The following is a 25,066-nucleotide window of genomic DNA, read 5'->3' as shown; positions in this document are numbered from 1 at the left end:
TTGTGTACAGTAATCATTAACTCTCAGGTAGGCCTCCTGTATAGACATTCTCATTGATATTTGCCTGTGCCATTTTCCCCCTTGGCTCTGTAATTCTTACTCATTACGGAGTACCTCTCACTGCTTCTTCTGGGCCTTTCTTTTTTTTTTTTTTTTTTTTTTTTTTTTTTTGCGTCTACTTTCAATTTTTGTGTTTTCAGATATTCTAAAACACATTAAAAAATAACCAGTTTTCTTGTGTTCTTCTGATTATTGTTGCCCTACTTTTCCTTTTGTAGATGGACAAGGCGTGAACAAACTGATTTTTATCGAGTGGTGTCTACGTTTGGTGTGGAATATGACCCTGACACCATGCAGTTCCATTGGGATCGCTTCCGCACTTTTGCTCGACTAGACAAAAAAACAGATGAAAGCCTTACCAAGTACTTCCATGGCTTTGTGGCCATGTGCCGCCAAGTATGCCGCCTTCCCCCAGCAGCTGGAGATGGTAAGCAGGATTGCAGAGTGGGTGGGGATGGACGCCAACAGAAGCAACTCTGTTAATTTTTTCTTCTACTCCTGTCTCTTGCAGAACCCCCAGACCCTAATCTGTTCATTGAGCCCATCACTGAGGAGAGGGCCTCACGGACTCTTTACCGTATAGAATTGCTTCGGCGCTTACGGGAACAAGTTTTATGCCACCCCCTTTTGGAAGATCGACTGGCATTGTGTCAGCCTCCTGGTCCTGAATTGCCCAAATGGTGGGAGCCTGTTCGGCATGATGGGGAGCTTCTACGAGGGGCAGCCCGCCATGGGGTGAGCCAAACAGACTGCAACATCATGCAGGACCCAGACTTCTCTTTTCTGGCTGCCCGTATGAATTATATGCAGAACCATCAAGCAGGAGCACCAGCTCCATCCTTGTCACGCTGCTCTACTCCACTGCTGCACCAGCAGTATACCTCACGCACTGCCTCACCATTGCCCCTGCGCCCAGATGCTCCTGTTGAAAAGTCACCCGAGGAGACAGCTGCCCAGGTCCCCAGTCTGGAGAGTCTGACTTTAAAGCTAGAGCATGAGGTGGTGGCCAGGAGCCGACCAACCCCACAAGACTATGAGATGCGAGTAGCCCCCTCTGATACTACCCCTCTGGTTTCTCGGAGTGTTCCACCAGTCAAACTGGAGGATGAGGATGATTCAGACTCTGAGCTGGACTTGAGCAAGCTGTCACCATCATCTTCTTCTTCCTCATCCTCATCCAGCTCCAGCTCCAGCACTGATGAGAGTGAGGACGAGAAGGAAGAGAAGCTAAGTGAGTGCATGCGACAGGCTGTTGGCCCTCTTCCCTGTTTCCCCCTCTCTTCTCTTTCCCTTTTCGAAATGCATCCTCTTGAGAGAGATTTTGATTTTGATTTGATAAAATGTTAAAAGAGACCTGTTATTCTTTAGGCCTTTATTCAAAGCGCATATAATATCATTACCATATGACATTATTCTTCCATCTTTTCTCACACATTCTGTGGGATCTCTTACCAGCTGACCAGTCCCGCTCAAAGCTCTATGATGAAGAGAGTCTCCTGTCCCTCACTATGTCCCAAGATGGGTTCCCAAATGAAGATGGAGAACAAATGACCCCTGAGCTTCTGCTACTGCAAGAAAGACAAAGAGCCTCTGAGTGGCCCAAGGTAACAAACAGCCTCATCCCTGGACATGTAGAGTCCAGAAATACAGTGTAACATTATATCCAGGGAACAAGGAACATATGGTTCTGGTTTTTTTTTTTTTGGTTTTTTTTTTTTTGAGATGGAGTCTCGCTCTGTCGCCTGGGCTGGAGTACAGTGGCCGAATCTCAGCTCACTGCAAGCTCCACCTCCTGGGTTTACGCCATTCTCCTGCCTCAGCAGGACTACAGGCGCCCGCCACCAAGCCCAGCTAGCTTTTTGTATTTTTTAGTAGAGACGGGGTTTCACCAAGTTAGCCAGGATGGTCTCGATCTCCTGACCTCGTGATCCGCCCGTCTCGGCCTCCCAAAGTGCTGGGATTACAGGCATGAGCCACCGCACCCAGCCTGGTTCTGGTTTTTTAAAATTGTGTTTATTGCTGCATTTTTTTTTTTCCCCAGGAAACTTCCCAGTCAACTTAGGAATCTTAATAGTATTAACTTCCTCCTTTCTGCCTTATGATTTTTACCCATCCTGGTAGTGATGGCGCTGTTGAGTATCACAGGATCACACAGCTAGTACTCAGACTCTTAAAATGGTATTTCTTTCTTTCCCCATTCAGGATCGTGTCCTGATAAACCGTATTGACCTCGTCTGCCAGGCCGTACTCTCAGGGAAGTGGCCTTCTAGCCGTAGGAGCCAGGAAATGGTAACAGGAGGAATTCTGGGGCCAGGCAACCACTTGCTAGACAGTCCCTCATTGACTCCTGGAGAATATGGTGACTCTCCAGTCCCCACACCACGAAGTAGTAGTGCAGCTTCCATGGCAGAGGAGGAAGCATCCGCAGTCACCACAGCGGCAGCCCAGTTCACCAAACTTCGCCGAGGCATTGATGAAAAGGAGTTTACAGTTCAAATCAAAGATGTAAGCTCAGCATATGGGCATTGGGAAGTGGGGAGGGAGGCTGGAATCCTTGCTGTAACTAATTTTACTAATAGGTTACTAAACTCATTTGGTTAGCTAATTTTAAAAATGAGAACACAGAGCTTACAAAGATCTATTTAGGAAGAGTCATTTTTCCTGGTTGTTTTCCTTATTGAACCCTATTGATTATTAATCCTATTAATATTCAACAATAAAAAGTTTCTTAAATTAGTATGTTTAGAAATAGCAGGATTTTGCCCCTGTGATGAATTGCCATGCTAATACGGAGACACCAGGTAGGGAGTTTTACCCTGCATTGGGTGTTGTTGAAATAAACTCTTTCTCATAAATGCTGAGGGGCACTAGGTGAAGAAGTGAAATCTTTCTAAGGAAAAAGTGTATATGTTTTCTTGTATTTCTAATTTTACCCTTTAGTCAGATGGCCTTCCTTCTCACCATCGTTGGGCAAGAGGATGATTTATAGCCCACATCCCTCAAAGCTTAATCTTTACTTTGAAAAACATGTACCATATGATGTCTTGAGTGGGTGGCTTGTGTTCCTAGGAGGAAGGATTGAAGTTAACATTCCAGAAGCACAAGTTGATGGCGAATGGAGTAATGGGAGATGGACATCCACTGTTTCATAAGAAGAAGGGGAACAGAAAGAAGCTGGTAGAGGTGGGTGGTAGAGAAAGTCTTTAACCTGATGATTAGATTGTCTTTTTATTCCCAATAATTGATGAAGGCAGTGGGATTGAGGGAATGGAAAATACTAGAGTCATTTCATGACTACCATTGGCTCTGCTCCCCCTCCCTCCCTCCCCCAAAGAAGAGTATGTGCTCATGGGGGTGGATTCTGGGTTTGCAGCTGGAGGTGGAGTGCATGGAAGAGCCTAATCACCTTGATGTGGACCTGGAGACCCGGATCCCCGTCATCAATAAGGTGGATGGTACTTTGCTGGTGGGTGAGGATGCCCCTCGCCGGGCTGAACTGGAGATGTGGTTACAGGGTCATCCAGAGTTTGCTGTTGATCCCCGATTTCTAGCGGTGAGTGGCAGTCCCATCCAGCAAGATTTAAAGTCATTCCTTCGGTATTTAAGCTGCATGAGAAAGAGAAAGTATGACATACTATATCATCATTTCTGTATCTGCAAGATAAGGGTAATAATTAGTAATACCCAGTCTTCCAACCTCACAGTTGTGATGCCCAAAATAAAATAATGTTGAAGTACCTTAAGTGCTAGGCAAATATTTACTGTTGAACTATTATATAAACCACCTAATATTTTTTGGAGAGATCCCACTTAATGACAGTTTTCCACTAGGATTAATCCTTTATCTATGCAATAAGCATTTATTATCAAACAAAAGACACTAGTACTTTAATAATTACTCCACAGAAAATTTCTATTCCTGTAGGATAACTGACTTTTTTCTATTGCAGTATATGGAAGATCGCAGAAAACAGAAGTGGCAAAGATGTAAAAAAAATAATAAGGCAGAATTGAACTGTTTGGGAGTGGAACCAGTACAGACAGCTAACTCTAGAAATGGGAAAAAGGTGAGAGAAATTGCAGCATTACCACTCTGTTCCCACACTAGATGTGACATTAAAGGCTTTCAATGATGATTGTGACTAATGTTATTTATCTTTTTTCCTATGTATGTTTCTGTGAAAAATTATCTTGCGTTCACCAATAAGGAAACCAGTTTTTTTGTTTTTGGTTTTTGGTTTTGGTTTTGGTTTTGGTTTTGAGACAGAGTCTCACTCTGCTGTCGCCCAGGCTGGAGTGCAGTAGTGCAATCTCGGGTGCAATCTTGGGTTCAAGCATTCTCCTGCGTCAGCCTCCTGAGTAGCTGGGATTACAGGCACCTGCTACTGCGCCTGGCTAATTTTTGTATTTTTAGTAGAGATGGGGTTTCACCATCTTGGCCAGGCTGGTCTTGAACTCCTGACCTCGTGATCCACCCACCTCGGCCTCCCAAAATGTTGGGATTACAGGCTTGAGCCACTGCACCCGGCCTTAAGTTTTCTAATTCTATATATTTTAGAAGTGTTTGGACAGGTCTACTAAGGAAAATAGTCATGAGATTTCCCAATATATACAAGGTTGAGAATCACTAATAATATGTCAGTAATGGAAAAAGCAGAGGAAACTATGTTTTATAATTTGTAATAATAAATTTGGCCATTAAGTTATTCTATATTTTCAAATTTACTTATACTTTTATGATGGATAATAGGCCATTTGGTGGATGAAGTACCCATAGTTTCTTCTTTCCACCAGATTACAACTGCAAAAGTTTCTCTTGGCTATGCTTACCTTACTTTCTGCAATAGTTGTATTTTTTTTTAATTTTTTATTTTTTTGAGACAGAGTCTTGCCCTGTCACCCAGGCTGGAGTGCAGTGGCACAATCTCAGCTCATGGCAACTTCTGCATCCCCGGTTCAAGTGATTCTCTTGCCTCAGCCTCCCGAGTAGCTGGGACCACTGGTGCATGCTACCATGCCCAGCTAATTTTTGTATTTTTTTTTTTTGTTTGTTTTTTTTTTTTTTTTTTTTTTTGAGACGGAGTCTCGCTCTGCCGCCCAGGCTGGAGTGCAGTGGCCGGATCTCTGCTCACTGCAAGCTCCGCCTCCCGGGTTCACGCCATTCTCCTGCCTCAGCCTTCCGAGTAGCTGGGACTACAGGCGCCCGCCACCGCGCCCGGCTAGTTTTTTGTATTTTTTAGTAGAGACGGGGTTTCACCATGTTAGCCAGGATGGTCTCGATCTCCTGACCTCGTGATCCGCCCGTCTCGGCCTCCCAAAGTGCTGGGATTACAGGCTTGAGCCACCGCGCCCGGCCTAATTTTTGTATTTTTAATAGGAAGAAGGTTTGCCATGTTGGCCAGACTCTTCTCAAACTCCCAACCTCAGGTGATCCACCTGCCTCAGCCTCCCAAAGTACTGGGATTACAGGCATGAGCCACTGTGCCTGGTCAATAGTAATTTTTTTTTTCTTTGAGACGGAGTCTCGCTCTGTTGCCCAGGCGGAGTGCAATGGACTGATCTCAGCTCACTGTAACTTCCACCTCCCAGGTTCAAGTGATTCTCCTGCCTCAGCCTCCCAAGTAGCTGGGATTACAGGTGTGTGCCACCACGCCCAGCTAATTTTTGTATTTTTAGTAGAGACGGGGTTTCACTATGTTGGTCAGGCTGGTCTCGAACTACTGACCTCGTGATCCGCCTCAGCCTCCCAAAGTGTTGGGATTACAGACGTGAGCCATAGCGCCTGGTCAGTAGTTGTATTTTTAAAGCATACATAAATCATTGTTTGGTAGAGTCATTTAAAATGGATTAGCACTTGCCTTATCTAATCATTCCCCCATATGATCTTCTACAGAAATCTTTATACACATATAGTCATCCCTTGGTATCTGTGAGGGATTGGTTCCAGGACTCCCACAGATACCAGAATCCGTGGATGCTGAAGTCCTTTATATATAAAATGGTGTAGGGGCAGGTGTGGCGGCTCTTACCTGTAATCCCAGCACTTTGGGACGCTGAGGCAAGAGGATCACTTGTACCCAGGAGTTCAAGACCAGCCTGGGGACCCCATTGGGACCTTATCTCTACAAAAAATAAAAAAAATTAGCTGGGCCTGGTGGTGCAATCCTGTAGTCTCAGCTATGGGGAAGCTGAGGCAGGAGGATCACTTGAGCCCAGATGCTGAGGCTGCAGTGAGCCATGATGATGCCATTGCACTCCAGCCTGGGCAATAGAGTGTGAGACCCTGTCTTAAAAAAAATAATAAATAAATAAATAAATAAGTAAAAATAAAATAAAATCATGTAGTATTTCCATGTAACCTACACACTTCCTCTGATATACTTTAATCTCTTGATTACTTATAATACCTAACACAATATAAATGCTATGTAAATAGTTGTTACACTGTATTGTTTTAAAATTTGTATTATTTTCTCTTTTTCTTTTTTAGTTTTTTGTTGTTTTCAAATATTTTCAATCCACAGATGGTTGAATCCATGGATATGGAAGGCTATGTGCATACACATATATTTATGTGTCTGTATAACCACATGGAATATCTTTTAACAAAATTAATTTTAAAGTAAACTATCAGTATTTTGCATTTAACAAGTTTGAAATGCAAAATATATGTAGATTTATTTTTATATTGATGGAAGTGTTACCATGGAAGAATGTTTCAGTTTTCCCTGTTAGCCTCGATGAGAACAAGAGTGCAATAAACAGAATGGTTGACATGGGAAAGGCTGGTGGATAGAAGGATAATGCCATCTCTGTCTTCAATTTAACATTAGAGAGCAGCCTGTAAGAAGGGCCTTTCCTTCACTGTTACCTATTTTTACCTCAAGTACTTCTGCTACTCCCTTATAGTCAATTGAAACTCTTAAGAAATATCATAGAAAATCACAGAAAATCCTAATATGACTAGTACAGAATTTATTTATTTATTTATTTATTTTTTGAGACAGAGTCTCGTTCTGTTACCCAGGCTGGAGTGCAGTGGCATGATCTCAGCTCACTGCAACCTCCGCCTCCTGGGTTTAAGCGATTCTCCTGCCTCAGCCTTCTGAGTAACTGGGATTGCAGCCATGCACCACCACACCCTGCTAATTTTTTTTTTTTTTTTTTTTTTTTTTTTTTTTTTTTTTGAGACAGAGTTTCACTCTTGTTGCCCAGGCTGGAGTACAATGGCACGATCTCGGCTCACCGCGATCTCTGCCTCCTGGGTTCAAGCGACTTTCCTGCTTTTTTGTATTTTTAGTAGAGATGGAGTTTCTCCATGTTGGTCAGGCTGGTCTCAAACTCCCAACCTCAGGTGATCTGCCTGCTTCAGCCTCCCAAAGTGCTAGGATTACAGGCGTGAGCCACCACGCCTGGCTGACACTCAGCTAATTTTGATATTTTTAGTAGAGACAGTTTCGCCATGTTAGTGAGGGTGGTCTCGAACTCCTAACCTCAAGTGATCTGCCTGCCTCAGCCTCCCAAAGTGCTGAGATTACAGGCATGAGCCACCACGCCCGGCCCAGAATTCTTAATATAGAATTGACAGTGAATCTAGCACTACGTTATTCCTGGAACCTGCAGGAATAACTTCTAGCTTCAATGAACTTAATCAGAATTTTTAGTCAGAACATCTAGAAGAAGCCATTTAAAATTCAGATATATGTTTTTTATCAATGTGGAACAAAAATTATTTTACTAAATTTGGTGAGGAGTTTCTGACAGTTTTTTGGTGTTCTAGACATTTAGAAGTCTTTATCTGACCTGTCTTGAATTCACCCTGCTTTGATGTGCTAATAGAGGATATTATTGTAAATGTCAATATAGTTGTGCTACACTTCACATAGTAAGAACAGGTGAACAACTTGCCATCAGGAGACACTTAAGTGTTTTTTTTTATGTGCATTTACTAATTCATTCATTGTCTTACCCACACCCCTTCTTAACAAAGGTAAGCATTTGTGAAATGGTTGACTGAAGATACAATATAGTCATGGGTGAAAAAAGCAAAAGCTGGCTAATATGAGTTTCAGTACGAAATCATTGATGTTACCTTCAGTATCGGAATGTTTCAACCAGCTAAGTCCAGCATTTCCTCCTTCCCATTACCACCAATCAAGCCTAGTATGGCTATGCTTGTTTTGCCTCTTCTAAAGTACATTCAGTAAAAAAGCATTGTAAGCTAGGACTCCATTGGCTTTGGTTTCTTTTCTTTTTTCCCCATTCTTTCTTTTTATTATCTTCTATTCTCTCCTCCTAGGGTCATCACACTGAAACAGTGTTCAACCGGGTTTTGCCAGGGCCTATTGCACCAGAGAGCAGCAAGAAGCGGGCCCGTAGGATGCGACCAGACCTTTCTAAGATGATGGCCCTCATGCAGGGTGGAAGCACTGGGTCTCTATCTCTGCATAACACGTTCCAACACAGCAGTAGTGGCCTACAGTCTGTATCATCTTTGGGTCACAGCAGTGCCACTTCTGCATCTTTGCCTTTTATGCCATTTGTGATGGGTGGTGCAGCATCATCCCCTCATGTAGACTCCAGCACCATGCTTCATCACCACCACCACCACCCCCACCCCCACCATCACCACCATCACCATCCAGGCTTGAGAGCCCCTGGCTACCCCTCTTCACCAGCGACTACCGCCTCTGGTACTACCTTGCGGTTGCCACCACTGCAACCTGAGGAGGATGACGATGAGGATGAAGAAGATGATGATGATTTATCTCAGGGCTATGATAGCTCAGAAAGGGACTTCTCACTCATTGATGATCCTATGATGCCAGCTAACTCAGACTCCAGTGAAGATGCTGATGACTGAAGCCCCAGCATGGGCCCCATTGCTTGGGCGGCTGCTGTATTTTTCATTTACTCTGGCCCTTGGACTATGGAAACGTGGGAGGGGCAGGGGAGATGTGGGGAAGTCCAGGACTCCAGGAGGTGAAAAGGAAAAAAAAAAATGTACCTGATTGCTCCCAATTATGAGAGGATTGGGTGGGCAGGGGAACTCCTAAAATAATACATGACCACTTCCTCATTTCTGGGGAAGGAAAGGAGACTAGAGCAGCTGGTGCGCTCACCCCTCCCTAGTCACCTCCATTAACCACAGACTATGTAGCGCTGGCCCTAGCCTCTGGCAGAGCCTGTTCCTGGCCGAACTGTGGATACAGCTGGAGGGTCAGGAACTGTTACCTTCCTTCCCTTGGCATTAATAAATTTAAGTTAATCCTTTTCCACTCTTCCTTGGTTCTATATTTGCTCAAACCCAATGTGAGCATTGATTTTGAGTTATTCATAGTGGGTAATTTCAGCACCACTTTCCTTAAGTTCAATACTATTCATACTAAGTTACCTTGGATAGAGCAGACAAGTCATCTGTACTCCTCTAAAGGGTATATATAAATGTAGACTGTCCAGCTGGCTAAAGGCAAGGGAATTATTTAAGGTAAATGCTAGGTAGGCAAACTTCTGGATTCAAACTCCAAGTTTTTAAAAGAGACGGGGAGCAAGAATGTCATCAGGAACCATTTACATTTTGTTAGTAATTAACTGAAGTAACGGTTATTTGGGGTAATCCCTAGAATAGTGTCAGTTTTCATGAACTGCAGCAAGGGGACTGGCTCACTGGAAGGATGCTGCCACGACTGGCTCAGGCGTTGGGGTTGTGGGAAGGAACTAAAAGTTTGTGGAGCCCCTCAGGTCATTTGTTTCCTCTGACTTATACTATCCCACTGCTCAGTTAAAGCTTGGACATACTATTTTCCTTTCGAAAGCTAGGTTCCTCCCCATAGCTTGGGTCGTAGTTTATCGCGAGGCTGGGCTCCATTTCCCTGGTATGAGTTCTCTGTCCCCGCGGCTCGACCCAGCATCCTGGCACCGAGGATCCCTCCAGCTCTGGAGCAGTTAAAGGCTTTTGCATTCCCATCATTTCCAGGAGGGGCGCATGCCCAGTTACACTGTAGTATTACCACTTTTATCCCACGCTAGATCCCGCTGTTTCCGCTCCCCCTTCCTTTGCAAATGGGGTGGAGCTATTACACCCGCGCGCGGCAGCTCTTGTGAGGCGGTGCAGGCACCACCTCCTTCGTTTCGCCTAGCGGCTGCCGCCTAGGCAAAAAGTCTTGAGGTCCTGGAAACCGCGGCTGGGCTGAGTTAAGGGCGGAGGCAGAGCGTCACGTGACGACGTCGATTCGCGTGCGGCAGTGGCGAAGTTGACAAGAAAACCCCGCGAAAATCGACTGTTTGCCTCGCACATTTTGTTGATTTTCCCCTGTTTTTCTTTCTGTCTCCCCCGCCCATCCGAAAGAGGATTGGGGGGGGGGGGGGAAAAAAGAAATCCCTAACGCTGTCGGGACCCGGAAGCGGAAAGGGCATCTTTGAGGTCGATACTTCCGGGTCATTGGGAGAGTGCGGGATTCCTGGGCCGAGAGCGGGTGGCGGAGCCGGGACCTCGCGTGATTCTCGGAACCCGAGGAGAAGCGGCGTCTGGGGCTATGGCTGTGACTCTGGACAAAGACGCTTATTATCGGCGAGTGAAGAGACTGTACAGCAATTGGCGGGTGAGGAAGATCCTGTAATTTTTCCTAGGGAGCCCCTTCAGCCATCCCATAATAACCCTGTTTCTCGGCGCCCTTTTTTCTCTTTCGGTCAGGAATTCCCGGGTTCAGTGCCTCACCCTTTTCGTTGCTCCCGAATCGTTCACCGGTGGCGGCCACGAACGCTGCCCCTTAACAGGGAATCCCTCGCATTCACCCTGTCCTGCGGCCATCACCATCTTCCCCGCGTGCCAGCCTTGGTCATGCATAACAGCACCTCTCGCAGTCTCTTCCCGCCCTAGAAGAGGCAACATCCTTCCCCCCTGCTTAGTGGTCACGTCTCGTTGCCCCTTCCTGCCGTGTTCTCACGCACCCACGCACTCGCTCTGTCCCTTCAAAACCACAATGTTCCACCCCTGGTCCCGCCAGGGTTATAACCGTTTTCGTAAAGAAGAGATGGAAGGGCAAGAAGGATGTCAGTCGGGCTCTTAGCGTTTATCGTTTGCGGGGCATTTCCTGGAGTTAAAAAAAGAAATACTGCTCACGCGCAACCGCCTCATGTTCTAGGCCCTGCTGTGGGTTACAGAGAGAGACCTAACGCTGAAAGCCTGCAGACATTAGTAATACCAAAACAAAACAAAACGATGCCTAAAACCTTATTAGTTCCTTGGTAGCGTATCCGGGGCACGTGTTCATTAAAAGAGCTGTGGCAGTTCCCAGTTTTTTAAAGATTCGGCAGTTTTGCTGCTTTAAAATCGTCCACAGTTAAAACTTATTTTTATGATGTTAACTTACTAATTGAGCAAACATTTGGTTGTATTCTGTGATGTAGTCTGAGTTGGCTAGCTTAAGTCTTGCCCCTGAACCCTGTCATTAAGGGAAGATACAACTAATAAAGATTTTTTTTTTAACCTGAAAAACGTTTTGAGAAAAATGATCAGTTCTCATTTCAGCATTGTAAATAACTATCTTTCAAACTGATCATCTACTAAAACCAAGCCATTAAAATTGGTTGTTTCCTTGCCATTCATATTAAAGGTGCCTGTGCATGTTTCATCTTTTGAGGCTAAATACATTAAATAATTGAAAATAAAATTGATTCTCTGTTGCATTTTATGAAAAGCAAAAACAAGAACTAAATGCTGGATGAATGCTGAACATTTTATTTTTTAAAATTTTTTGATTTTCTACCAAATGATTTTTTGCACCTTCTCTCAGTGTCATATTATTATTTGAACATAATCTATGTTAGAAAAACATTTTAAAATCTTGATACTTTTTAATGATCAGTAAGTACTAAAAATCCGAAACCCTCTCTTCTACCCATAAACCCTGAAACTATAAACCTTTGATTCGAAAATTGTTTCTAGTCTCAGTGATTCAGATTCATCAAATCATTTCATTCTCTATACCATTCATGAAAACTAATCTGTAGCTCTAAATTCCCTTTCATTACAAATTAACTGTGGCCTGGCAAACCTAATATAAAATGATCGTCTGTAAATCCATGAAAGTTATTTCCCACCCACCGTTTTTTTTGTTTCTCAAAAATCACTGAAGTTTATCTTGGTCCTTTTACTACCTTAATGACATCATCTTGGGAGTATGTTAGACATTGATAAGACACTGATGGTGTAAATAAAGTTATGCGCCAGGTCTATGTAAAAATGTACCAGTTAACAAAACCTGTGGATGAAAAACTTACTTGAATAAGACTTTTTATTAACACAAAAGACTGCTTTTGTGTTAATATGTCCAGAACCCACCTGTAGAAGTTCTTTGTGTATGCAGTCTTTTCAGCCTGCAGTGCTTCCATTCTGATATACTTAATTAGAGATAGTAGTTTCCTGGGTTAAAGCTGGTTGTTTATCCTCCTGGATATAGCAGAAAGATAGTGGGATATATAGGTGTGTTGTATAACTTTTTTCTCTTTTACACCTTTTCTTTTTTTAATGAGAAAACTGGGATTGAAATAGAATAAATTGAAGTTAATGGTAAAAATTCCAATCCTGCCTGGGCACCGTGGCTCATGCCTGTAATCCCAGCACTAGGCCAGGAGTTGAAGACCAGCCTGGGCAAGATGATGAGGCCCCCATCTCTACAAAAAAAGAAGCAGCAAATAAATTAGCCAGGCATGGTGGTGTGTTCCTGTAGTCCCAGCTACTTGGGATGCTGAGGCGGAAGGATTCCTTGAGCCCAGGAGTTTGAGGCTGCAGTGAGCTGTGATCGCGCGACTGCACTCCACCCTGGATGAAACCCTGTCTTTAAAAAATAAATAAATAAATAAATAAAAGAAAGAGAGAAATCCCAAGCCTTTTGCTTTCAGCTTCCATCTGAAAAAAAGAAAAAAAACAACTCAGTTGTGACTAAAATTAACTAAAAAATGATTTGGGCTCCACACCCACTTTTTAATTTTAAATACTCTTGATTATAAGCCCTTAAAAGCTGTAGTAGTTGAACCTGGTAGTTCCAGCACTCCAAATACAAGTACACAGGATTGTAGAGAACTGATAAGCTACTAACCTTTTTCTTTCCTTTTTTAAAAATAAGAGTAGGAACTAACCTTACCTATCTGCAAGTTAATTTTCAGTTAGGTACCTATTTTGAGGCTATTGCAAATAAAATATACTATTTATTAATTATAACTTTCTTAACTTACGCCTAAAAACAATTGCAGTTATCACGTACTTTTAACTGAATAGAAATTTCAAAAGTATTAAGCCTTGTGTCTAAGTAAACCGTGTCATTTTAGAGATGGGAAAATGGAGTTAGTCAAAAATCAACAAGAGACCTTTTACAGTGACTAGAACGTACTACTGTTTTATGACTCCTGGAGGTTTGAGTCTAGATCCAGTCTTGCCTCTTATTTTTTAAGTGAGAGCTGCTAAGAGCAGAAAGGATTTGCAGCACCTTCTCTGTATTATTAGAATATCCCAAGTGGTAGTGGTGGATCATGGAAATGGGCTGCATGCTTCTTTGTCCTCTTATGCTTGCTAGATCCTTATTCAGAGATTGCCAGCCTTTTCATGATTATGATTATTTTTAACCAAGTAATATGATTAGTGCTGCTCATTGGGAGAAACAAAAGAGGTTATCTACCATCCTAAGGTTCCAGCTGCTTTGAGGACTGAGGGGCACAATTTCCAGGCATATCTGATTATCATTTGAGACCTACCTGTTGGGACATTCTGCTATGAGTGGACCTTGACTTCATTCATCTGCCTTTTATCTCAAAGAATTCCATAAAGTGTCAAAAAGATTTGTTTTCAGAAGGAATACTCACATTCATGTGAGCCTACTCCAACTGTCAGGATTGGGGTGGTGGAAGACTGACCCCAAAGAAACTTTATGCCTTTGAAGAAGCTAATGAATTAAAGTGTCATTGCTTCTCTTGAGTGGAGCTTTCTGGCTCTTTGCACATTTTTATGGTAGCTTAGTTTCTTGTTCTGGGTTCTCTTAAGATTCAACAGCTGTCTTCTGTGGCTCAGGAAGGATTAAAAAAAAATACGTAGTAGCTTATACCTGTATAATCCCAGCTACTCCAGAGACTGAGGTGGAAGGATTACCTGAGTCCAGGAGTTTAAGACCAGCCTGGGCAACATAGTGAGAGCCCATTTCTAAAAAAAAAAAAAAAAAAAAATTCAGTCTTCCATCTGTATCTGTTGGGGATTGGTTCCAGGACATACCTAGTTACCTAAATCAAAGGATGCTCAAGTCCCTGATACAAAATGGCATCATGTTTGCATAGTCTATGTATATCCTCTCATTATTTTTGATTTCTAGATTACTTTAATACCTAATATAGTGTAAGTGCTGTGTAAATAATAGTTATACTTAGTTTTTAGGGGGTAATGACATAGAAAAATGTTTGGCCATTTTAATTTTCAGTAGACAGTTGAATCCACAGATAAGGAGAGCTAGCTGTATAGACATTTCCTGTTATTTCAGTCCCGCAGAGGATTACTTTCACTCAGTCACCTCTTAACAGCTCCTTTATCTCTGGAGTGGGATAGAGAGAGGTTTTTTTGTTTTTGTTTTTGTTTTAAAGAGTTTCACTCTGGCTGAGGCTGGATTGCCGTGGCACAGTAACAGCTCACTGCAGCCTCAACCAACCCAGCCTCAGGTGATCTTCCACCTCAGCCTCCTGAGTAGCTAGGACCACAGGTGCATGCCACAACAGTTGGCCTTTTTTTTTTTTTTTTTTTTTAATTTTTTGTGGAGAGAGGGTTCCACCATGTTGTCCCAGGCTGGTCTCAAACTCATGGGCTCAAGCGATCCACCTACCTCAGCATCCCAAAGTGCTGAGAATACAGGTGTAAGTCACTGCACCTGGCCAAGAAACTTTTTAATAATGCTGAGTAAAGAGGGTTAGATGGAAATAAATGCCCAGATGGATTGAGATTTTTTTTAAATGTTGCTTACTCAGCTTTTATAATCTAGTTCTCCACTTTTTTTGTTGTTGTTGTTGTTTTTTGTTTTTTGTTTTTCTTTTGAGACAGTCTCACTGTGTCACCAGGGCTGGAATGCAGTGATGCATTCTCAGCTCACTGTAACCTCTGCCTCCCGGGTTCAAGTGATTCTCACGTCTCAGCCTCCTGAGTAGTTGAGATTACAGGTGTGTGCCACCATAGTCGGCTAATTGTTGTATTTTTAGTAGAGATGGAATTTCACCATATTGGTCAGGCTGGTCTCTAACTCCTGGCCTCAAGCAATCCACCCGCCTCAGCCTCCCAAAGTGTTGGGATTACAGGTGTGAGCCTCCACACCCAGCCCTAGATCTCTACTTTTGTATTTACTTTTTATTCCTATTAACAACTACAGTGCCTGGCATGTAGTAGTCACTCAGTGAACAGTAGTAACTGATTATATGGGTATTTAGCTATAACCAGACTGCAAAAATATTTTCTTTTTTTAAGGCAGTATCCCATTTGGTTCAAAGGAAGATAATTGTTCTTCTGCTGCACTGTTTCTCCAACTTTTGTCATCCAGATACCACCTTCACAATTTTTGCAGATTCTTTGCCATCTGTTTTATATTTTACTTAACTCTCACTTTAAAAATTATTTTAATCAGTAATATAGTTTTTTAAAAATCGTAGTTCTAATAAAAGCCTTAAAACAAAAAGTCACCTGTCCCAGAGGCAACCACTTCAAGTTTTTTGTTTCTTTCATATTTCTAAATAATATCTGTGTATACTACTGTTTCTTGATTTGTGGATTTTTAACCATTATTAACTTATGGTAGATCTGAATTTAACTTCTTTGTATCATCACACTCATTCCAACTTCCCTGTCAACATTTTTCTCCTGACACATTGATAGGAAAAATTTTACAGACAGGTTGAGTTTTAAGTACACCCTATATACCCACCACCCACACAGTTAACATTTTGTTATACTTGCTTTATCACACATCCGTCCTTCTTAATAACTTTTCCCCACAAGTTTTAGTAAAATCAGTAGTTACTATTTACATTGTTTATGTTCATATAAGTGTTTTCATTGCTGGGTGAAGTAATAAAGTATGATTAGCTTTCCTTTTTTTTTTTTTTTTTGCAGTTTTTTGTTTTTCCTGGCATTAATGATTTCCTCAGTTTTTCTCCTTTAAAAAAAAGTCTCCCTAGCCTTAATTTTCTCCAACAGGTCTATCATAGTGTTACCAATCTTTTATTCCAAATTTCTCACACTCATTGAATTTTATTCTGTTTCTTTTTAAGCAACCTCACTCTCTACTTCCACCCCCCACGTTATCCTGCTCCATCTGTACAGGTTACTCTTTAGGCCTGTTGAACCTCAGGACTTTCCAATATTGGGTCCCCTATATCCCAAGAGCCTCTGCTTTGTTTTTTGTTTAGCATATTTTCTCTAAGAACTTCCTAAGAAAAGATGGGCTGGGTGCAGTGGTTCGTTCACGCCTGTAATATCAGCATTTTGGGAGGCCAAGGTGGGCAGATCACTTGAGGCCAGGAGCTCAAGACCAGCCTGGCCGACATGGCAAAACCCCATCTCTACTAAAAATACAGAAATTAACCGGGCATGGTGGCACATTCCTGTAATCCCAGCTACTTAGGAGGCTGAGGCACAAGAATCTCTTGAACCCAGGAGGCAGAGGCTGCAGTGAGCTGAGATCGTACCATTGCACTCCAGCCTGGGCAACAGAGTGAGACTGTGTCTCAAAAAAAGAATAAATAAAAAGCTCACCACTAGCTCCAGTGTAACCCCATGCAAAAAAAAAAAAAAGATGCATAGAATATAAATGTCTTTTAGTCCTTGCATGTCTTTAAAGTGTTAGTCTGTCCTCATTTTTGGTTAATAATATAATTAACCAAAGTGAACTCTATTGGCTTTGTTAATGTGGTAGGTATAAAATTCTGTGTTGAAAATCATTTTCTGCTCAGAATTTTGAAGCCATTTGGCTTCAGAGCTTTCAGTGTTACTTTTGAGAAGGTCAATATGATTCTATTTCCAGTATACATATATAACCTCTCTGAAATTTAGAATCATCCCTTCTGTTTTGAAGTTGCACAGCAATGTGCTTTGATATGTCTCTTTTGGGGAAATCCTTTTAGTCTCAAGCTCACATTCTTCAGTCCCAGGGTGCATTATTTGATCATTTTAGTCCCTGCATTTCCTTAGTGATGTCTTTTGTTTCTGAAATTCCTGTTCAGTAAGGTTTAGACCTTTTGGGTTAAATCTGTTCATTTATCTTTTTTTTTCTTTTTTTGAGACAGAGTCTCACTCTGTCACCCAGGCTGGAGTGCAGTAACGCAATCTCAGCTTCCTGCAACCTCCACCTCCCGGGTTCAAGAAATTCTCCTTCCTCAGCCTCCCGAGTAGCTGGGATTACAGGTACCTACTACCATGCCCGGCTAATCCAGGTCTTCAAATGGCTAGTTTAGTTTGCTACTGAAATACGTATTCAAGTGCTTTTCCTTGAGCCAACCATCATAAATTCACTGCACACAGAAGTGCTTTATTCATACTTTATTTCTTTACATTGACTATTAAAAGACAGATGCAAGGGTTGGGATTTTGTAATAGTAATCATTTTTACTTCATCAAGGACATTCTTAAGTGAAACTGGCCTTTTTTCCTGAGTGTGTGGTAATGGAGAAGTAGTTTGGTGCTACTACCTTGATTCATACAAAGGGACTAGCAGTTTTAACTACAATTAGTATTTCACTATCAGTGGAAACTAATGATAAAACTTTTTACCAAGCTGAAGGAAAACATTTCTTACTGAAGTCAATGGGGAAAGGCATGTAATTTCTGGGTAGTGACTTCTTTGCATAATATATTTTGTCGTGGTAGAGACATACAACAGAACACTCAGTTGCTGTCATATATCCTTATTGACAAGCAGAAGCCCAAAAATGTGGAAGAGTCTTATGTATGCATTTATCTTGACTTTATAGGGGAAGTCAGAATTATAACCCAGAATGACCAGTCTTTTGGCTTTATAGAGCTATTGAAGAATATCAGATGATTGGAGAACTCACACGTCTTGATTTCAAAACTTACTACAAAGCTATAGTAATCAAAACATCATGGTACTGGCATAAGGGTAGGCATATAGAAGAGTGGAATAAACATGAAAATTCAGAAATAAATCCTCACATTTATGGTCATTTTATTTTTGACAGGGATGTCAAGACAATTCAATGAGAAATGAATAGTCTTTTCAACAGATGGTGTAACAACTAGATATTCAGTGTAAAAGAAGGAGGTTGGGTTAGTCCTCAGACCATACAAAAAAATTAATTGAAAACAAATCATAGACCTAACTGTGATAGCTAAAGCTATGAAATCCTTGTAGAAGAAGTATGAAGTAAATCTGAGTGACCTTGAATTAGGCAGAATCTTCTTAGATATGACACCAAAAGCACAAGAAAATAGATAGGCCAGGCACAGTGGCTTACACCTGTGATCCTAGCATTATGGGAGGCCAAGGCAGGCAGATCACTCTAAGTTAGGAGTTCAAGACTAGCCTGGCCAACGTGGCAAAACCTTATCTCTACTAAAAATACAAAAATTAGCCAGGCATGGTGGCAGGTGCCTGGAGTCCCAACTACTTGGGATGCTGAAGCATGAGAATTGCTTGAACCCAGGAGGCGGAGGTTGCAGTGAGTCGAGATCGTGCAAGTGCACTCCATCCTGGGGAATGGAGTGAGACTCTGACTCCGAAATAAAAAAGAAAATAGATAAATTGTACTACTTCAAAATTAGAAACTTTGGTGCTTCAAAGGATACCATCAAGAAAGTGAAAATAAAATGCACAGAATAGGAGAAAATGTCTGCAGATCCTGATAAGGGACTTGTGTCTAGAATATAAAAATTCTTACAGCTCAATAATAAAGCGGTAACTCAGCTACAAAATGGCAGAGGATCTGAACAGGCATTTCTCCAAGATGTATACAAATTGTCAGTGAACATATGAAATGATGCTCAACATCATTAGCCATTAGAGAAATGCAAATCAAAACTACAGTGAGGGCCGGGCATGGTGGCTTGTGCCTGTAATCCCAGCACTTCAGGAGGCCAAGTGGAGGCAGATCACTTGAGGTCAGGAGTTCGAGACCAGCCTGGCCAACATGACGAAACCCCCATCTCTACTAAAAAATACAAAAATTAGCTGGTCATGGTGGTGCATACCTGTAGTCCCAGCTACTTGAGAGGCTGAGGAAGTGTCCTGCAACTGATGAATGGATAGATAAAATGTGGTATATCTACACAATCAAATATTCAGCAGTAGAAAGGAATGAAGTATTGATGCGTGCCACAACACAGATGAACCTTGAAAACAAGTGAAAGAAGCCAGACACAAAGGCCACATGTTATTTGATTCTATGTATATGAATTGTCCGGAGTAGACAAATCCATAGAGACAGATTAGTGGTTGTCTAGGGCTGAGATGGAGGTAGGGGGAGTTGGGGAATGATTGTGCTCAAGGACACAGTATTTGTTTTTGGAGAGATTAAAATGTTCCAAAATTGTGATGGTTGCATAATTCTGCTAAAAATCATTACATTGTATACTTTTGAATATTATGTGATTCTGTCTTAAAGCTTTTTAAAAAAATAAAGAACTGCCGTTTCTCCATCAGCCAGGAAGGACATTGGTGTTGAGGTTGACAAAAACTATAAGGATGAAAACTACCATGGCTTCCTGGCCAGGCATCTGTGATTTCATGTTGTTGAAGTGTTCATTTTACCATGGGGTTACATCTCTCTATTAAGATTGCTGTGTTGGCCGGGCGCGGTGGCTCACGCCTGTAATCCCAGCACTTTGGGAGGCCGAGGCGGGCGGATCACAAGGTCAGGAGATCGAGACCACGGTGAAACCCCGTCTCTACTAAAAATACAAAAAATTAGCCGGGCGCGGTTGTGGGCGCCTGTAGTCCCAGCTACTCGGGAGGCTGAGGCAGGAGAATGGCGTGAACCCGGGAGGCGGAGCTTGCAGTGAGCTGAGATCGCGCCACTGCACTCCAGCCTGGGCGACAGAGCGAGACTCTGTCTCAAAAAAAAAAAAAAAAAAAAAAAGATTGCTGTGACTGAACCAAAAAAGAAGGCATATATAGATTTCTGCATAAATTATAACTCCTTGAAAGATTCTGAGATGAAGGTGGCCTATCTTTGAGAGTGCAAGATGATTTTAGAATATAAAAAATTACTTTGGGCCAGGCACGGTGGCTTATGCCTGTAATTCCAGCACTTTGGGAGGCCAAAGCGTGTGGATCACCTGAAGTCGGGAGTTCAGGACCAGCCTGGCCAACGTAATAAAATCCTGTCTCTACTAAAAATACAAAAAATTAGCCTGGCGTGGTGGCGGGCGCCTATAATCCTAGCTACTGGGGAGGCTGAGGCAGGAGAATTGCTTGAACCCAGGAGGCAGAGGTTGCAGTGAGCCGAGATTGCACCATTGCACTCCAGCCTGGGCAACAAGAGCGAAACTCCGTCTCAAAAATAAATAAATAATAAAATTTTAAAAAATAAAATATGTCTTTGAATTACATAGGACGTTTGTCACTGATCTGTTTTCCTGAACTATGAAGCATAGATCTGGGGACTAAGGAATAATTTCTCTTGTTATTTATCAACAATTAACAAGTACTGTAAAAACAAAAAATAGGATAGCTGTAAGACTGCCAAGCAGGCATGTACCTTAAACTTGACATTTCTATCAGGAAAAGATTATACATATCCTAGGTAAATATTGAAGTCTGTATTCCTGTTCTGCTAATGTGAAAATTAAGTGACAATTACCCACTCTTTTCAGAAAGGAGAAGATGAGTATGCCAACGTTGATGCCATTGTTGTATCAGTGGGTGTTGATGAAGAAATTGTTTATGCCAAATCAACTGCCTTACAGGTGAGAGATTTACAGCAATTTTTAGCCCTTAGAGTTGTTGGATTATCTGCTTCACAGTTCAGTATGGTAGCCACATTAAAAATTAAATTCCTGGCTGGGTGCAGTGGATCATGCCTGTGATTCCAGCACTTTGGGAGGCCGAGGTAGGTGGATTGCTTGAGCCCAGGAGTTCAAGACCAGCCTGGGCAACATGACAAAACCTTGTCTTTACAAGAAATACAAAAAAATTACGGCCGGGCGCGGTGGCTCAAGCCTGTAATCCCAGCACTTTGGGAGGCCGAGGCGGGTGGATCACGAGGTCAGGAGATCGAGACCATCCTGGCTAACATGGTGAAACCCCGTCTCTACTAAAAATACAAAAAACTAGCCGGGCGTGGTGGCGGGCGCCTGTAGTCCCAGCTACTCGGAGGCTGAGGCAGGAGAATGGCGTGAACCTGGGAGGCGGAGCTTGCAGTGAGCCGAGATCGCGCCACTGCACTCTAGCCTGGGTGACACAGCGCGAGACTCCGTCTCAAAAAAAAAAAAAAAAATACAAAAAAATTAACCAGGTGTGGGGCTGTGTACCTGTAGTCCCAGCTACTCAGGAGGCTGAGATAGGGGGATGGCAAGAGCGCAGGAGGTAGAGGTTGCAGTAAGCCAAGATCGTGCCATTGCACTCCAGCCTGGGCAGCTCAGTGAGACCCTGTCTCTTATTTTAAAAAATTTCAATTTCTCAAGTCTCATCAGCTGTTTCTGGTACTCGGTAGTGGCTACCATATTGGACAGAGCAAATAAATGGTATTTTCACCATCACATAAAGTTCAGTTGGATTTAGCAGTGGTTTAGGACATAAGGAAAAAGAAGTGTTAGTATCAATTAATATGGATTTAGCTGCTATAACACAAAAACCTAAGTAACAGCGAGTTAAGCAAAATATTCTTTTCCTTATGTATAGTCTTCAGGGACCCAGGCTTTTTCCAGTTCTCTGTTCTGCTACCCAAAGAACATAGCCCTCTGGCACATGGTACAGAATGGCTTCTAGAACTCCAGGTGTTTCATCTACATTCCAAGCAAAAAGATAGAGACAGGGAAGAAAATGGGAGGCCACCTTTTCTTTTTAAGAAGACTTTGCTGAAGCTGCACACAGTACTTCGTTTTTGACGTATTGGCCAAAATTTGATCTTAATGACCATACTTACCTGAAAGGAAGGATGGGAAATAGAGTTTTCATGCTGGGCAGTATCCCCAGTTAAAAATGTCAGTTCTTTGAGAAGGAGAAATGAATAATTGGTAGGCAACTGGTAATTGAGGAGGTAGTAACACATGGTTCTGTATCACTCTATCCCTTGTTTTAACCATTTCTGTTTTACTAAATATTGATATAGTTCCTGTAAACACAAATTGTTCAACTGATTTGATGGTTTTAATTATAGATAGTTCAAGCATATAAACGTAGAGAAAATAATACATTGAACCCCATTGTCCTGTTCTGATAAATTGTCAACTCTTGGCCAGTCTTGCTTAATTTGTGTCCACTCCAGACTCCCCAGCCTGATTACCTTGGAGTTAATCTCAGACATGTTATTTTTTTATATAAGTATTTCTGTATATCTGTATGAGTGCATTAATTTTTCTATCTGTAAATGCCATTGTCACTGTTGTCTTTTTCCATAGACGTGGCTCTTTGGTTACGAACTAACTGATACTATCATGGTCTTTTGTGATGACAAGATCATCTTTATGGCCAGCAAGAAAAAAGTGGAGTTCTTGAAACAGATTGCCAACACTAAGGGCAATGAGAATGCTAATGGAGCCCCTGCCATCACACTGCTAATACGAGAAAAGGTCAGGATTAATAATGTGTTATAAATGTGGAAGAATCTTCAAAAGGGATGAACGGAAATGCCTTATAGGAGTTTGAAAGAATGTGCAGGGGAAATTATAGGTGGCTGTTGTTGTAATTACAAAGTTCTGTCACGTCTTCATTGTTAGGAAGAAAAGAATTCAGTAATCCTATCAGTACTGCAGCAAAACAAATGGGCTGTGAAATTCTGGTGAACACTGACTTTATGTCTCCAGTCTTGAGGACACTTGTTTTCATCTGTGTGCCTTAATTAGAGCAAATAACCTTAAATATCCTTAAGGAAACTTAGATATAAATCATTTCCAGTTTTTATCAAACGTGATTTTTTTTTTGTCATACTGCCCACCTAACATAGGATGTTTTCTCAGAATATTGTTCACTTATGTGTTTGAGTTTCTTAACTTCCTGAAGAAAAAGAATAGTTGTATCAGGCGTGGTGGTACACACCTGTAGTCCCAGCTACTCAGGAGTCTGAGATGGGAGGATTGCTTGAGTGAGCGCAGGTGTTTGAGACCAGCCTGGGCAATGTGAGACCCCTTCTCTTAAAAAAAGGAATAGTCTGGTCAACTTATGGCAGCACTTTCACCTGAGTATATAAAAATATTTAAAGAAATGTTTTGCTCACTTTTGGTATATTGCAATCTTCCTTAAAGATGGGAAGGCATCAGCCAGGTGCGGTGGCTCACGCCTGTAATCCCAGCACTTTGGGAGGCCGAGGTGGGCGGATTACAAGGTCAGGAGATCGAGACCATCCTGACTAATGTGGTGAAACCCCGTCTCTACTAAAAATACAAAAAAAGTAGCCGGGCGTGGTGGCAGGCACCTGTAGTCCCAGCTGCTCCGGAGGCTGAGGTAGGAGAATGGTGTGAACCTAGGAGGCGGAGCTTGCAGCGAGCACAGATCGCACCACTACACTCCAGCCTGGGCAACAGAGCGAGACTCCGTCTCCCAAAAAGAAAAAAAAAAAAAAAGATGGGAAGGCATCTTACAAGTGGGCCAGGCATGGTGGCTAATGACTGTAATCCCAATACTTTGAGAGGCCAAGGTGAGCAGATCACTCGAGCGCAGGAGTTCCAGATGAGCCTGGGCAACATGACAAAAACCCCATCTCTACAAAAAATACAAAAATTATTCAGGAAGGCTGGGTGCAGTGGATCACTTGAGGTCAGGAGTTCAAGACAGCCTGGGCAAGATAACAAAACCCCATCTCTACTAAAAATATAAAAAGTTAGCCAGGCATGTTGTCACACGCCTGTAATCCCAGCTACTTGGGAGGCTGAGGCATGAGAATCACTTGAATCCAGGAGGCTGAGGTTGCAGTGAGTGTAGACTGCGCCACTGCACTCCAGCCTGGCAACAGAGCGAGAGTCTGTCTCAAAAAAAAAATTTATCCAGGCATGGTAGCATGAACCTGTAGTCCCAGCTACTTGGGAGGCTGAGGCAGGAGGATTGCTTGAACCTGGGAGTTCGAGGTTGCAGTGAGCTGTGATCACACCACTGTGCTCTGCCCTGGGTAGTAGAGCAAGACCTTGTCTCTTTAAAAATAAAAAGTAGGTGGGGATGGGAGGAGAATTTATTTTTTCCATAGTTTAGAATATTCCTCTACCTGTTATTGGTAAAACATACGTGTCTAATTAACAGACCCCTTTTCTTCCCTGTGACACTGACAGAATGAAAGTAATAAGAGTAGCTTTGACAAAATGATTGAAGCCATTAAAGAAAGCAAGAATGGAAAGAAGATTGGAGTGTTCAGCAAAGACAAATTCCCTGGAGAGTTCATGAAGAGCTGGAATGACTGCCTCAACAAAGAAGGCTTTGACAAAGTAAGATACTACTGGAAAGTAGCAAATCAAGAGTTGAGAAGACAGAAATGTGATGGGCTTCCATAACAGATAGTGCAGGACGTTTGTTTTGGGAAACCTGTATGTTTGTTCACATTTTATCCCCTTTGAGCAGTGTGCCAGTTTTACTTTTCAGCCAGTAGATGGGACTTTCAGGAGATAGTCCAGCCACTTTAGAGTTGGAAACAAAATTTCTTTCCCTGCCTTTCTTCCATCTGCCTTTACAAAAACATCTAGAGAGGGCAGTTTACATTTTAAGTAGTACATTAGTTTAACACCTCTTGTACTACACACAGTGACCTGGCAAAGAGCTATTTCAAATGTTTAATTCAGTTCAAGAAGAGAATATTTGAATATTCTACAAACCAGTGATAAATC

The 25,066-nt window shown here is 42.2% G+C and overlaps 2 protein-coding genes and 1 non-coding gene across 4 annotated transcripts in view; all 3 read left to right on the top strand.

Annotated features, from left to right (window-relative positions):
- CHD8 (chromodomain helicase DNA binding protein 8) overlaps positions 1-9,338 on the top strand; it is a 68,989-nt gene extending 59,651 nt beyond the window's left edge. For both annotated transcript variants that reach the window (XM_025391892.1, XM_025391894.1), the window contains exons 31-38: positions 279-487; positions 572-1,291; positions 1,516-1,664; positions 2,263-2,565; positions 3,130-3,243; positions 3,434-3,613; positions 4,011-4,127; positions 8,360-9,338. In XM_025391892.1, coding sequence (XP_025247677.1) covers positions 279-487; positions 572-1,291; positions 1,516-1,664; positions 2,263-2,565; positions 3,130-3,243; positions 3,434-3,613; positions 4,011-4,127; positions 8,360-8,923 — 2,356 coding nt within the window. In that variant the 3' untranslated portion in view covers positions 8,924-9,338. The remainder of the gene's footprint in view (positions 1-278; positions 488-571; positions 1,292-1,515; positions 1,665-2,262; positions 2,566-3,129; positions 3,244-3,433; positions 3,614-4,010; positions 4,128-8,359) is intronic.
- LOC112629593 lies at positions 2,823-2,926 on the top strand. The gene has a single exon (XR_003120684.1). It is a non-coding gene; the product is annotated as a small nucleolar RNA U6-53/MBII-28 (small nucleolar RNA).
- A 282-nt stretch (positions 9,339-9,620) lies between the features above and the next one.
- The window catches only part of SUPT16H (SPT16 homolog, facilitates chromatin remodeling subunit), a 34,954-nt gene continuing 19,508 nt past the window's right edge, over positions 9,621-25,066 (top strand). Inside the window, exons 1-4 of the mRNA XM_025391579.1 lie at positions 9,621-10,661; positions 20,912-21,004; positions 22,658-22,828; positions 24,518-24,670. Of these exons, the coding sequence (XP_025247364.1) occupies positions 10,596-10,661; positions 20,912-21,004; positions 22,658-22,828; positions 24,518-24,670 (483 nt within the window). The 5' untranslated portion in view covers positions 9,621-10,595. The remainder of the gene's footprint in view (positions 10,662-20,911; positions 21,005-22,657; positions 22,829-24,517; positions 24,671-25,066) is intronic.

Source organism: Theropithecus gelada, chromosome 7b (assembly GCF_003255815.1).
Source record: "Theropithecus gelada isolate Dixy chromosome 7b, Tgel_1.0, whole genome shotgun sequence".
Taxonomy (NCBI): Eukaryota; Metazoa; Chordata; class Mammalia; order Primates; family Cercopithecidae; genus Theropithecus; species Theropithecus gelada.
This window is presented reverse-complemented; position numbering and strand designations above follow the sequence as displayed.